The sequence below is a fragment of the Lonchura striata genome, chromosome Z (assembly GCF_050655825.1).
Source record: "Lonchura striata isolate lonStrDom1 chromosome Z, ASM5065582v1, whole genome shotgun sequence".
NCBI classification, from domain to species: domain Eukaryota; kingdom Metazoa; phylum Chordata; class Aves; order Passeriformes; family Estrildidae; genus Lonchura; species Lonchura striata.
This window is the reverse complement of record NC_140740.1, coordinates 69150241-69162702: the sequence shown is the minus strand read 5'-3', so window position 1 is coordinate 69162702 and position 12462 is coordinate 69150241. Positions and strand designations below refer to the sequence as shown.

Here is a 12462-nt window from a genome sequence, read left to right as displayed (position 1 = left end):
AAGTTGGACAAAAGAGAAGTTGAATGAAAAGGAACAGATAAATTGATGGAGTGGTCTGTTTAGAGGAACTTAAGAGAAAAGTGGTATGTTGAGAATATTCTGCACATTATTATGTCACTGCAGCCTTCCAAACATAGCTGTAAACATTCACACTCTTGAAATAGCATCAGTTGTAAAGCATTTGACAAACAAATAGCACCAATTATCTGTCTTTTTGTGCAAACATATAAATATTTATAAAAAACTTTAATTACAATGTACTAAAATGCCAACATGAAATATAAGAACCATAGGTATGTATGCCTTGCCACCATCACACTGAAAAAAAACCCTCAAAGCCCTAAATTGAAATATATTACCATATATTTAAATCTTAATTACCAACCAATCATCCCCCATTTTAATGTATAATCAGAACAGTAGGTTTAAAAAATGTATTTTTTAATGCCAATATCCTAATAAAGAGAAAAGGAAGCAGATAGGACATACAACACACCCATATTCTCTTTCCTTTTGACAATCAAATGCCATCTACATTGCCAGTTCTAGCTACATCAGTATCTTGTTCACAGTCATAGGTAAGAGAGCTTGATATATACTCTCTTCATATCTAGTATTTGTAAATTACAAATATCAGTGTTCCTCAGAAATATTTCTCTAATAATATTTTCTTCCTCCCCACCCATGGAGGGAAGGAAATTATATTTTTTAGTGTGATGGAGATCTGGTACTTTCACTGCTTCACAAAGCCTGGATATGTGTCAAGCAGATCCATAACTTCACATTAGTGTGAGGGAAGAAGCAGTGGAATTACAACAGCAGGACATGCAGGGTAGTATAATATACATCTTCTTGATAAACATACTTGTCAAAAAGTCAGACACTCTCCGTATCAGGGGAAAGGGAAAGAAACATTTACTTTGCTCGTAGTAACAAAAGCTTATTAAGTTATTTCTGGGTCTCATCATGGAAGATAATTTTAGTGTCTCATGGGCCATCTCCTCTTTCAGTCTGCTTTGTTTTTACAATCCATTCAACCTTCTGCAAAACTATTAATTTTACTCATTAAAAGCAGCTGAAAATCCTAAGTAATTAACAAAGAGTCTATAGAAAAGGAGCTGCCTTAATACTGGCTAAAAACCATCTCAGTCTAAGCCAATCCTAAACTATCTTTTTCACCATACCAGTGCAAGACATTGATCGATTTAAAAAAATCTCTTCTTATTTAAAGCTCTTTCCAATAAAATAAATGTAACAAAACTTTAGATTTTCAGCTCCTGTAGAAAGTACGTGTATTCATTAATATTTATGTCAAGAAATTAGAGGAAATTTTCTGTGGGAATGCTAAGCTCCAACAGAAGCTCTGGAAAGCAGTGCTGCCCACAGATTTTTAACTAATGTCCACTTCTTTTATTTCATTACTTCAAAAAACATCTGTGGCATGCATTCTTATAGTGACAATATTATAAATAATTTTTAAAAAAATATTAAAACTCTTAAGGATGGTTAACCCCAGGTTTTAAACCTGCATTGGTCTATTAAAAATACTTTGAATAGCAAATCCTAGTAAACAGTGAGTGACATATCCTTTCTTTAAGAGATGTCTAAGAATCAAGGCAAAAAGAAATGAAAACTTCCTCTATGTCTTTCAAACATCAAAGAAACACACTTATCTGTAGAGTTGTGTTTGCACTGTATATCCCCTCATAATGGTTTGTCCCTCCATATCCCCTCTTTGTACCTGTCTGGTCCATCCAGCTTTCCCATCAGTACCTGTATGTCCATCAAACCTCAACCCATCCCCCTGTCTCCTCAGAGGTGATGTGTCCATCACCTGGTGACCCTTCCCCTTTGTCCAGATCCTTCTCCCAGGGTCACCAGGTAACTGGACCCTGGCTGGGACTCCTCCCCATCCCCTCCTCAGGGGTCACTCTGAGGCCTTGTCCCCCAAGAGCTGCTCCCATGTTCTTCCCCATTCCCTGCTCTGGTTTCCTGCCCCCCTGTATCAGCTGCTCCGGGCTGGGAGACTCTCTCTCTTGCTCCGGATGTCCTTCGAGGTCAGATGTGGCCTGGGATCTCTCCAGGCCCTCATTAAACTTTGGAACTAATCCTGAGGCAGAGCGCCTCTTTCCTCTGCTTGTGGGACCAGCTCGTCTTTGGACTCACGTGGGAGCTTCTCCAAGGCCCGGGATCCAAGGAGAAGTTCCTTCCCTCTGCCCAACTCGCCCCACTGCCCAGCTGGCCGGGCTCCACAGGGATTCTGTTCCCGTGGATTCGAGGGGGAGACACAGCACTTATCCTTTTCTTTTTCTTCATATTTTTATTTTTTAAGCTAACGGAGTGTTCATACATTTTTCTTTTCAATCAAGGAACATCATCACATAATTGTAACTTTCACACTCTTTGTCACTTCCCTCATGAAAGTCTCTCATAACGTTGAAAATCTACTTTCAATACATTTTTAAACTGAAAGAATAAGTAGATCAATAGTAAGTAGAAAAATGAAAATTTCCACACCAAAATGCAGTGCTGCAAATTGTGAAGGACAACAAAGTTTTGTGATTTTTACTTAATTGTGCAAAATGTAGCATCTCCTGAAAAACATTTTATAGTTTACTTCATTATTTGCTTGTCTGTTTTTAGGTTGGAATTTTTTCTGTGGAAGCGGGGGGAGGAGGGTGAGAAACAAAGAGTTTATTTGGATATTATTTTACCTACTGAGTATTTGAGAGGTCAAAATCTTCAACGAAACTGCTTTTACTTAAGACTTTTCAAAGATGTTAGAGATTCAGTGAAACATGGACTATCCTTTACACATAAAAATTGTTTTGGAAATAGCCCAAAATACTAAAAGAAATAAAAATTAAGAACTTGCTTCCTTAAGACAAGCAAAAGAGATTATTTTGCTAATCATAAGGTGATCTCTGCAGCAATTTTTATCCTGTATCACCATCAAACATTGATAAATACTACCTTCTTTAATTATAAATATTACAAAGGCTTTTATAACATTACCGTCAGTCTCAATACCTATACTTCATTAGAGCAATCTATTACCTGTTTCACTTTCTGTGTAATTAGTATTGAAAAATTCTCAGTACTTCATTGTAAGCCAGGGACAATTCTGAACATATAATGTACCTATAGAGGACCAGCATGTCTAAAAATGTCAGCTTGACTAATACATGAAATTGTTCTTCCCATATAAATACTAATGCAGAACAACTTTACTTATTTTATTGGTGCAAGCATCAGGTCAGGTTTTCCATTCAGTATGTACTTGCTTTGGTATGCCTGCTCCAAGGGTCAAGCCTATGTTTTACTTTTTCAAGCCTGATCAAATCTTCTTATAAAACAGATGCACAAATAGGGGATAAATAATTTGCAAAATTGGCAGTTGGACCCTGTAGATTTAATGTACCTTTTCTGATGTCACTTAGCCTCTTTAACTTTTTTACACTATATAAAATAAAAGGGAATTGTCTTTTATTCCAGTGCTATCTTGCTGTTGCTGTTTGATCAGGTATCCTGCACATTTTTCTCTCTGTGACTGCTCTGCCTCATAAATCTTTTTTGACTCATTCCATCCTCAGTGTTCCTTAGCTGCATTTGTTACTGACCACATCTTACTCAATCTAATGATAATGACTACATTTTTAAGTTTTTCATCATTTTAATGTTTCAAAGTCATTTATTTCTTGACCTTACCTGCCTGAAAATCTTCAGTCAGTAATGAAAAAGAGGTCAGCTTTCTAGAAAGCTGTAAAAAATCCAGCAGGGAGAGGACAAGTTGAATCCCCATCATTTAGTGACTGGCTCATTTTCCTCCCCATTTCCTTTATATTACATATGGGAACCTTGCAGATCAACAGGAATCAGTATAAGCAGAGCAATAACACTTATTGATTGTATCATGCTTCATGTTTTCCTGGAAAATCTTTATTGCCCAACCTTTCTAATCCCTGCTGACCACATGTTCTTGGGTCTTTAGTCCTGTTTCTGTTTAAATTTCCACACCACCTGTTCCATTCCAAAACTTATGTAACCTCTAAAACTTCCAAATTTTTTAGCTTAATCTCTTGTTTTCCTTCTGAGACCAGTGGAGAGGACAAGGTATTTTTATCCTGATAAAACTATCAGAAATAATTAATCTGAATTAATTTAAAGCAGTACCGATTCTTTAAAACTCAATATAATTCTTGAGTGACTTAGTCTGACTACTTCAAGGAGATACAGCAGGGTAGTTTTGCATTGATGGCTTATCCATTCTTTTTGAGATTGTTTGTTGAAAATATAACTGGTTTTCTGCATCCCTCATTTTGCAGTCCATGATGAAATACAAAATTACTGAGAAAAATCTGCAAACTGAAAGATAATCAGTCTCCATACAAATCTTACATACTTGGCTATGTGACAAACTTTTAAGAGTTCTAGTTGGAACTGCCATACAGTGATCATCTATTCCCATTACCTCACCACTTCAGGGCTGACCAAAAATTAAAACAAATTAAGGGGATCATCCAAATACGTATTAAACACTGACATGCTTGGCACATTAGCTGCCTGATTAGGAAGCCTCTTCCAGTTTGAAACAAAAGCTTCCTAATACATCTGAGCGTCCCCTGATGCAGCTCTGAGGCATTGCCTCATGTTCTATAAATGGATCTCAGTAAGAAGAGATCAGCAGCCCCCTCTTCACTTCCCCTCCTCAGGAAGCTGCAGAGAGCAAGAAGGTCAGCCCTCAGCCTCCATTTCTCCAAACTAGACAAGTTCAAAGCCCTTAGCAGCTCCTTACAGGACATTCCTTTCCAGAATGCTGCAGAGAGCAAGGAGGTCAGCCCGTAGCCTTCTTTTCTTCAAACTAGACAAGCTCAAGGCCCTTAGCCACTCCTTACAGGACATTTTTTTCAGTCATTCCATCAGCTTTGTTGCCTCCTGTTGAATGTACTCAAGGACCTTTACAACAGAATTTGACATTTCTTCTTAATTTTCATGCCACTCATGACTGCCCAGTGTTCCAATCTATCTATATCCCTCTGTAAGACCTCTTGTCTCTTGAGAGAGTCAACAGCACCTCCCAGCTTACTATATCAAACATTACACCAATATTAGATCAAATACTACTGCAGAGTACTGTACTCTCTGTACTTCATAATTCTTTATGCAGAATAAAGCTGTGGTCCACCATCAAGAGTTAGAATGATCATCTCTTTGCAGTTAAAAACAATGGTATGTCATTCATTCACTCACTTTATATTCTCATTTGAGGGTACTTCTGGAAGTTCCACAGTTATCATGCCATCTAAATTGGTCTTTCCAATGAAGACTGGCTTTGTGCGAAGCACGTCTGGGGCAGTCTTTGCAGTTACTCTGTGCTGAAGGCCACCAGCACTATTCCCTCTGTTTGTCAGGACAAATGAATATGATGTCTCTGGCTTCAAGTTTGTGATCAGCTTTTGAGTAGCACGTCCATCAACCTCCATTTTCCCATCATCATAAAGGATCTAATTTAACACGCAAAAGTAACTTTGGTTACTAGGAGAAGGGAAATGATGCTGTCACACTGAATTCAGGAATCAACCTAGGTATAAATTTAACTAATAAATAAATTTTAATTTATTTGGGTACTTTAGGGTGTAAAGCAGTCCAGAATTCACTACTGAAAGTTAACTTCTCACTTTCAGGGGAAAAGAAAAAAATACTACATTAATGGAAAGCAATGTAAACACTCTTGAAATCCAATTTCACTTTTTCAAAGTAAGCAGCTTTTCTTGAACCCAGAATTTATAGCAAGGTACTCTTGTTTAAAGTATCTTCATTTTTTTCATTCACACTCCTTATTTAGAAAGGTTTTCGTACCATTTCATTCCTAAAATACTGTTCTTCACTTGCCACTGCCTGAGATTACACAAGTGATTAAGAATGAAGCATAAGAAATTCCAGGCAAGACTGCATGTTACCCTGAGTCTCTGTATCTGGATACAGCTATAGCTAGTGGAGTAAAAGAATTGCAAATCAAAAATATGTTGTTGTACATCGAGGAGGCAAAACCCAAAATGGTACTAGAATGTATTTTCTATTGAAAGGACTAGAAAAAAGAAGAAAAATTTTCTTCTGCTGTTTTCTTTAACATACTGCAGTGGTGAATGAAAGATTAGCAATCTTAGAAACAACAATATCCCCAGTACATATTCATGATTAATGATCAGTAAGCTACTTAATCAGGAAAATACATTGTCTAGTTTCTGTTATTTCTCTTGGAAAGTAACTTACTTTGAAAGGCAAAGCCGAATTATAGTTTTCTGGAATTTCCCAGGACAGCAAAACAGAAGTCTTCATTACTGCTTTAACATGAAAATTTTTTGCAAACACTGCTGGAAAAAAAGAAACAATGTATATAAACAACATCTTGGAGCTTAGATCTTGTCATTTTTCTACTGCTTCTTGGGAGTATTAGCTTTCCATTTAGGTCAAAAATCAACAAGAATTCAATATTCCTACCTGCTTGTTCATATTTAAATATCACATTTAAACTCCTTCTCACTCTTATCTAGTGCAACTCAATACACACATTTTCCTTACCTGAAAATGTTGTGAAGAAGTTACGCCAGAACTTGCTTGGCAAGGGACAACTGAATTCTAAGGCATCCAAAACATATTAAGATTTATATACTTTACCTTTTGTGCTTGATGAACCTATTTTTATGAATGGAGTGGTGAGTTTTATTTACACCTTCAAATGCACTGATATCCAAAGACCGATACTCCTTTAAAGGTCAACGCCATAAGCAGACAAATCCTACCTTGATCCACGGGTAGTGTCCTGAACTGGACACTTGGACTATATGGACCAGGCCCTTTGCTTGTGTGGGCACGTACTTTTACATCATAAGTGGTATCTGGTTTTAAGCCAGAAAGTGTCATAGTGGTATCAGCAGGAACAACAGGGAGTTCAATTGGCTGGTAAGCAACATTGATATCTCTGTACAAGATGGTGTATTTGGTGATAATGCCATTTCTTTCTGCCAAGAGTGGCATCTGCCAAGTTAATTGAACTGATGTAGAAGTAGAGCTTTCCGAGTGGAGATTTTGGGGAAATCCACTGGGTACCTCTTCAGGAACAGAAATCTCTTTAACCATCTCCTCCCCAAAGCCCACTTTATTTCTAGCTGAGAGCCTGAAGACATAAGAAGCTCCTTTGTGAATGTCTGTGGCTGTGAAGTGATCTTCCTTCTCTGAGAACTCCATGGTCGTTAATGTATCCATGTCTTTGCGACCAAACTTCAGGCGATAACCCTGCAGCGGGCCAAAAGTTTCCACTGGAGGATGCCACTGAATTAGCGCCGTGTTCATCTGTGTGTGGCTAATCACAAGCCGAGGTTTGCCTGGAACTGTAGCACAATGTTATTTAAAGAGGATAGATATAAACACAATTGAACGTACAATTCTTGAGGCTAGTTTTAGCAGGAATAGGGATATATTTCTCTTTCCTCACTCTTAGTTCCACATATTATTGTCCTAATGAAGAAATAGTGTCTGGCTCCTGCACTAGTTAGTAATACAGCATAAGGAACTCAACAGTAGAGACATTTACTGCTTTTGTCTTCTTCCCTCACCATTATTTCTAAATACAGAGCATAATCAGAGGCACAGGCTCTAGGGACACAAATCAAGAAGCAAAACTTCCAACAAATGTCTTATGAATGGTCCTGTCTCACAAATCCTTATTTGCATAAAAAAAAAAAAAGTACTGTTATAAGTTTTCATCCAAGGCACATTTCCTGTAAATGGGAAAATAATTAATGAAGAAATAATAAGTTTCTAGATAAGTTTAACATAACATTGTCATTAATAGTAAAAATGTAGTAGAAGTCAGAACAACCTTGACTTCAAAAATCATTACTCTGTCATTCTAGTTTCCATACAAAAATCACTTCTGCCTCCATTCTTTTCACCAGTGTGGTGAGGTAGCACAGTTTGGAATTTAATATTTTCCAGCATGGCTTATCAGATATGATTTACTTTCCAGAAAGATTTCTGTGCACATGAACTGGATTTCTTTTGAAGAAGGCTAAATTGGTAGTTTTTCTTAACCTATACAATACATACAGGCACAAACTTAATTGGGACCCATTGGTCCCAGCTAGTGGTTTGTGTTTTAGGGAAGTTCAGACTGGAAGTCTGGTATGGACATTGAGGAGGAATTGAACTGAATCAGACCAGATGAATCCTAATCAAACCAGAAATGCCATTATTCAATTTATATAGTGTACATTTTCAGTCTCAATATGAATTCTCATTTACTGTTTCTATTTAATTGATTAATTCATTTTAATTTATTCGTATCCATTTGTAACTTTTCATTTATATTTTCATTAACACTTCTGCTTCTAAGAAGTCTGTGTCTATTGCAGTTATTTATTTGATAATGAAACATATCCATATTTAGAAATTTGGTGCTCATTTCTGGTCAAGAAACCAGAATACTTTCAGGAGTAGTACGGCAAAAACATGGTCTTCAATAAAGACTAATTAGTTTCATCTACATTCAAAGCCTTCTCATGTGAATGTAGCTGCTGCACTGTGAGCTCTGGTTCCTGTATTTAAACACTTCAACAGATTTTATTACTTATCTTCAGTTCTCAAGCACCCAGCAAATCAGATTGTTATTGTCAGAAGGTCTAACTACCATTCCATAAAGAATTAGGAATAAGGAGGGAAGAATGGCATGCTTTGAAGAAAATTCTGCCTTTAGTAAACTCTTTCCTCATTACGTCTTTTGTAAGTCATGACATTGCTTCTAATTTCTTAAGAATTATAGGTAGGTTTTATATAAATTTTCCAAATATCTTTAAATTTAAATGCTGAGTTCACCTGGCAGCATTATTATGGAATCTTGTGTCTTCCCACATTTTATGCTGTGTAAAGAATATCTCTCTGATTAGTTCTGACTTTTCCTCATTGATAACTAAAAGACTTTATCGAACACAGAGAAGTCTGTGAAGGCCTTTTGCAGGCCATATTTTTCTCTGTATTCTAACTATTACTCAAATCAGTGTAGCAGAGAATATAATAGTTTACCTAAAAATAATAATACCCCTTCAGTTTTCTACAGGAGAGATTACTGGAAGGTGTAACTAAATTATTTTTGTAATAAATTGCTTTTTTTTTTTTTTTTGTGTTCATGTGGCAGACTTCACAATTAGAATGACATTTTAACCTCTGTGCTAGCTACAGAGAAAGGAATAAACTAATATTTGCTCTTGATCAGAACCAAGGAACTATTAAAGTTTGCTTATGCAATAAATACCCTGTGACTAAAATAGTAAATAACAATGGTCATCTTTTTTTTTTAATACTGTAAAGCCTATCTGATTTGCAAAGAAGATAAATTTCTTTTTGTTTCCAGAAAGTTGTCAATTAACATTTACTTTCAGTATGATTTACTTATGAATATTACAGTTTTTTTAGGAAAAATGACAGGATTCTTTCCAGTTGTATATACAGTTGTGTCACCAAATAGCTGTCTAGAAATTTCTGATAATAATCTGAATTTTCCATGAGCCTAAAAGAAGTGAAATGGTCCATAAAATAAAATATATTCTCTGATCTAGTGAAATCCTCTTCCATTAGTAAATAGCAAGACATCGTTCACACAGCCCTTTGTTAACAGATGTTACTGCTGAAATGTATTGCCACCACAAGTAGAATTTCACATAGGCTGCTTTTGCCAAATTACCTGAAGTAACCTTTTTCTGTTAGTTGCTATAAAGTACACCACTGCCTTAATACAATCGTTCATTTTTAAGCTGAAATCTATATTTTAAGAGTGCTGTCCAGTATGAAAGCAAAAGACAAGTAATGGACAAGCTATTGTTCTATGAGATTCTTCAATTATTGTGACACAGAAATTAAAGGTCTGATTAAAATCTTCATAAAAATTGTATTATATCACTGACTAGTAAGTCTTCATTTTTATCAAGGTCGTGTTAATCATACATTTTGTAATTTCTGCTCCAAGTATTTTAATTTGTATTTGGTTTTAGAAATGTTCAGAAACAGTTTTTGTTTCATCTGATTTCAACAGTGAGGAAACTGAACATAATACAAAACCACACTCTTGAATAAAAATATCAACAGTGTTCAGTGACTTTAATAATAACTGAGTTACCATCCTATAAGCTTACTTATGTTTGGTGAATCTTTCTTGCCTAAAAATGTAAATTATGCTTTCGTATCACTAACTGGACAGCTGAATAGTTACTTATTGTCTGAATACCTTAGAGATAGCTTCTTTAGTAAATGTTCAAACATCTATTCTCCTTTCACGTCTTTTACGGATATAATCTTAGTCAATCTCATTTAAACTCTAAAAGTTAGACAAGAAAGTCAGATCCTTCATTTTTCATCATAGTATTCCAATAGCATCTTTCTAGGAAAAAAAAATCAAATGGAAACTGAAAGTGAATAGGAGATTGCAGTACAGACTACAACCCCTTGGTGTTAATGCATTGTTCCTTCCTTGGTGTGATGCATTCTCACAGAAAGTGAGGAGGAAGCTCTTGGTACTGATTATATTCAATGTCTCATTTTTCAAAAATCTGCATACAAATTTTTCTTATAAAAACACCCCAAACACAGCAAGCTGTGAAGTGATTTCATACAGTCTGGAATGTATGAAGGAGCAGAATGGTAACTAGTTGAAAAAACATTCTTATTCACAGGTTTAAACAAACAAGAAGAACAGTGCAATATGCATTACATTTATAGACATGCCTCTGATTCTCCATTGCTCTTCAATCAAGTTTATATGGGACATAGGATTTCTTCTGTCTTTTTCAAGTAGAAACATCAGTTCTTGACAGAGTGATACATGAACAGTCCATAAGGGTCCATAAGGACTAAATGCAGTGAAACTTTAAGTTTTGCAAGCCTATTTGTATAACCTATGTTTATGTCTAGGATCTAATAAAATCACAACTTATATAAATGAGTTTATTTAAACTAGGAATTGAACTTCAAAAAAGAGTGATGGATCAAGTGCATTTTTTTCTTAAGTCAAGTTCCAATACATGCCAGAAATAGATATCACCTTTTTTTTTTTTTCTATCTCAGAGTATGAGAATTCAGGAAAGATAAGAAGTTAGAAAGTAAGTTTCAGCAATTGCCAAGAGTAGTGACTAGAATGTATTCTAAGATTTGAAATCAAGCATTGTGCACCTAGCCACAAAGTCTTGGATTTTTCCAAGGGATATAACAAAAAAAGGATATAGATGGTTTTGATATTAATACAAGATGTGTTCTGCATTCCATGTTTGTTTTAAAAATTGAATCCATCACTATAAATACAAATATATATGCCTTTTGGATTTTATCTATTAGCATAAACAATATATTGTTATTCAGAGAGTGTGTAATGGTGCTATATGTGATTGTAACAGAAGATCCTTAATGGCTGCACTAAAAACCCCCAAAAATGGACAACAATACCTAAAGATTATGGACAGCTGTAGGTAAGCATCACAGTAAACCTGTGGAGGCATCAATTGGTTAAGCTGTGCCACAGTGACACATTTAAAAAAAAAATTATAAATTGTTCCTCATCTAAAACCAGTTCAGTTCATCAGATCAGTGCTAACTGCTGTGTGGGTTATGCAGTCAAGACATTCAGCCTTTAATACCACCTGAGACCAAACACAGACTGAACACAGTGGCAGGGTGAATTTTGCTCCAGTTTGTTCCTAAAATTACCCCTGAATCAATATGGACTTCAGGGTTTCACAGGATGGAGTTTCATTCTGTTTTCCAATTCTCTGCTTTAATAATTACATTCTTCTGAGATAAGTTGTAAACATCATACAGATGCTTTCAACGCTTTTACTAACAGGAAGCAGTGGTGCTACTTTCATGAAGATCATGAAAACCCTCTACAAGTGTTTCAAATATCCTTCTGAGCTCTGAATTTCTATTTTCTCCTCTCACAGAAGACACCAATTTTAGTGGACAAGCTACTAAAACCTATAAAGTGACCTCATCTGGAACTAAGAAGGGATAAAGGAAGTCACTGCTCTATTTTTATCTAAATAAATTAAAGTCCAAATACTGAAGCAGAAAATTCTATGTCCTAGAAACACTTTTCACACAATAGGAAATAGTAGGAACAAAACAGTAGCACTGTTTGGGACAGGACTACTCCTTTGCATTTCCAAATAGTGGGAACAAAACAGTAGCAGAAAAAGTCAAAGGATTCATTTAGAGCTCAATTTGTATATAAGTATTACCTGCACCAGTAGTAGATACAAGTTTGGGTTTGCTGCGTGCTCCGTCACCTTTAGTTGTATAGGCTGTCACAGTGAAAGAGTATGTAGTTTCAGGCTGAAGCCCAGAAATTATCATTTCCTAAGATGAAAGAAAATTAAATAAGGAAAATTAATTTAAAATATATTGTTTGCCATGAGAATG

At 35.7% G+C, this 12462-nt stretch overlaps 1 protein-coding gene across 34 annotated transcripts in view; it reads right to left on the bottom strand.

The window, feature by feature from the left end:
• The window catches only part of PTPRD (protein tyrosine phosphatase receptor type D), a 1154377-nt gene that overhangs the window by 112307 nt on the left and 1029608 nt on the right, over nt 1-12462 (bottom strand). For 18 of the 34 annotated variants that reach the window (XM_085567659.1, XM_085567666.1, XM_085567673.1 and 15 more), the window contains 4 exons: nt 12282-12399; nt 6804-7391; nt 6274-6374; nt 5251-5504 (listed from right to left, as the gene is read on the bottom strand). In XM_085567659.1, coding sequence (XP_085423785.1) covers nt 5251-5504; nt 6274-6374; nt 6804-7391; nt 12282-12399 — 1061 coding nt within the window. The remainder of the gene's footprint in view (nt 1-5250; nt 5505-6273; nt 6375-6803; nt 7392-12281; nt 12400-12462) is intronic. The other 16 variants (XM_085567665.1, XM_085567675.1, XM_085567684.1 and 13 more) reach the window with 3 other exon arrangements.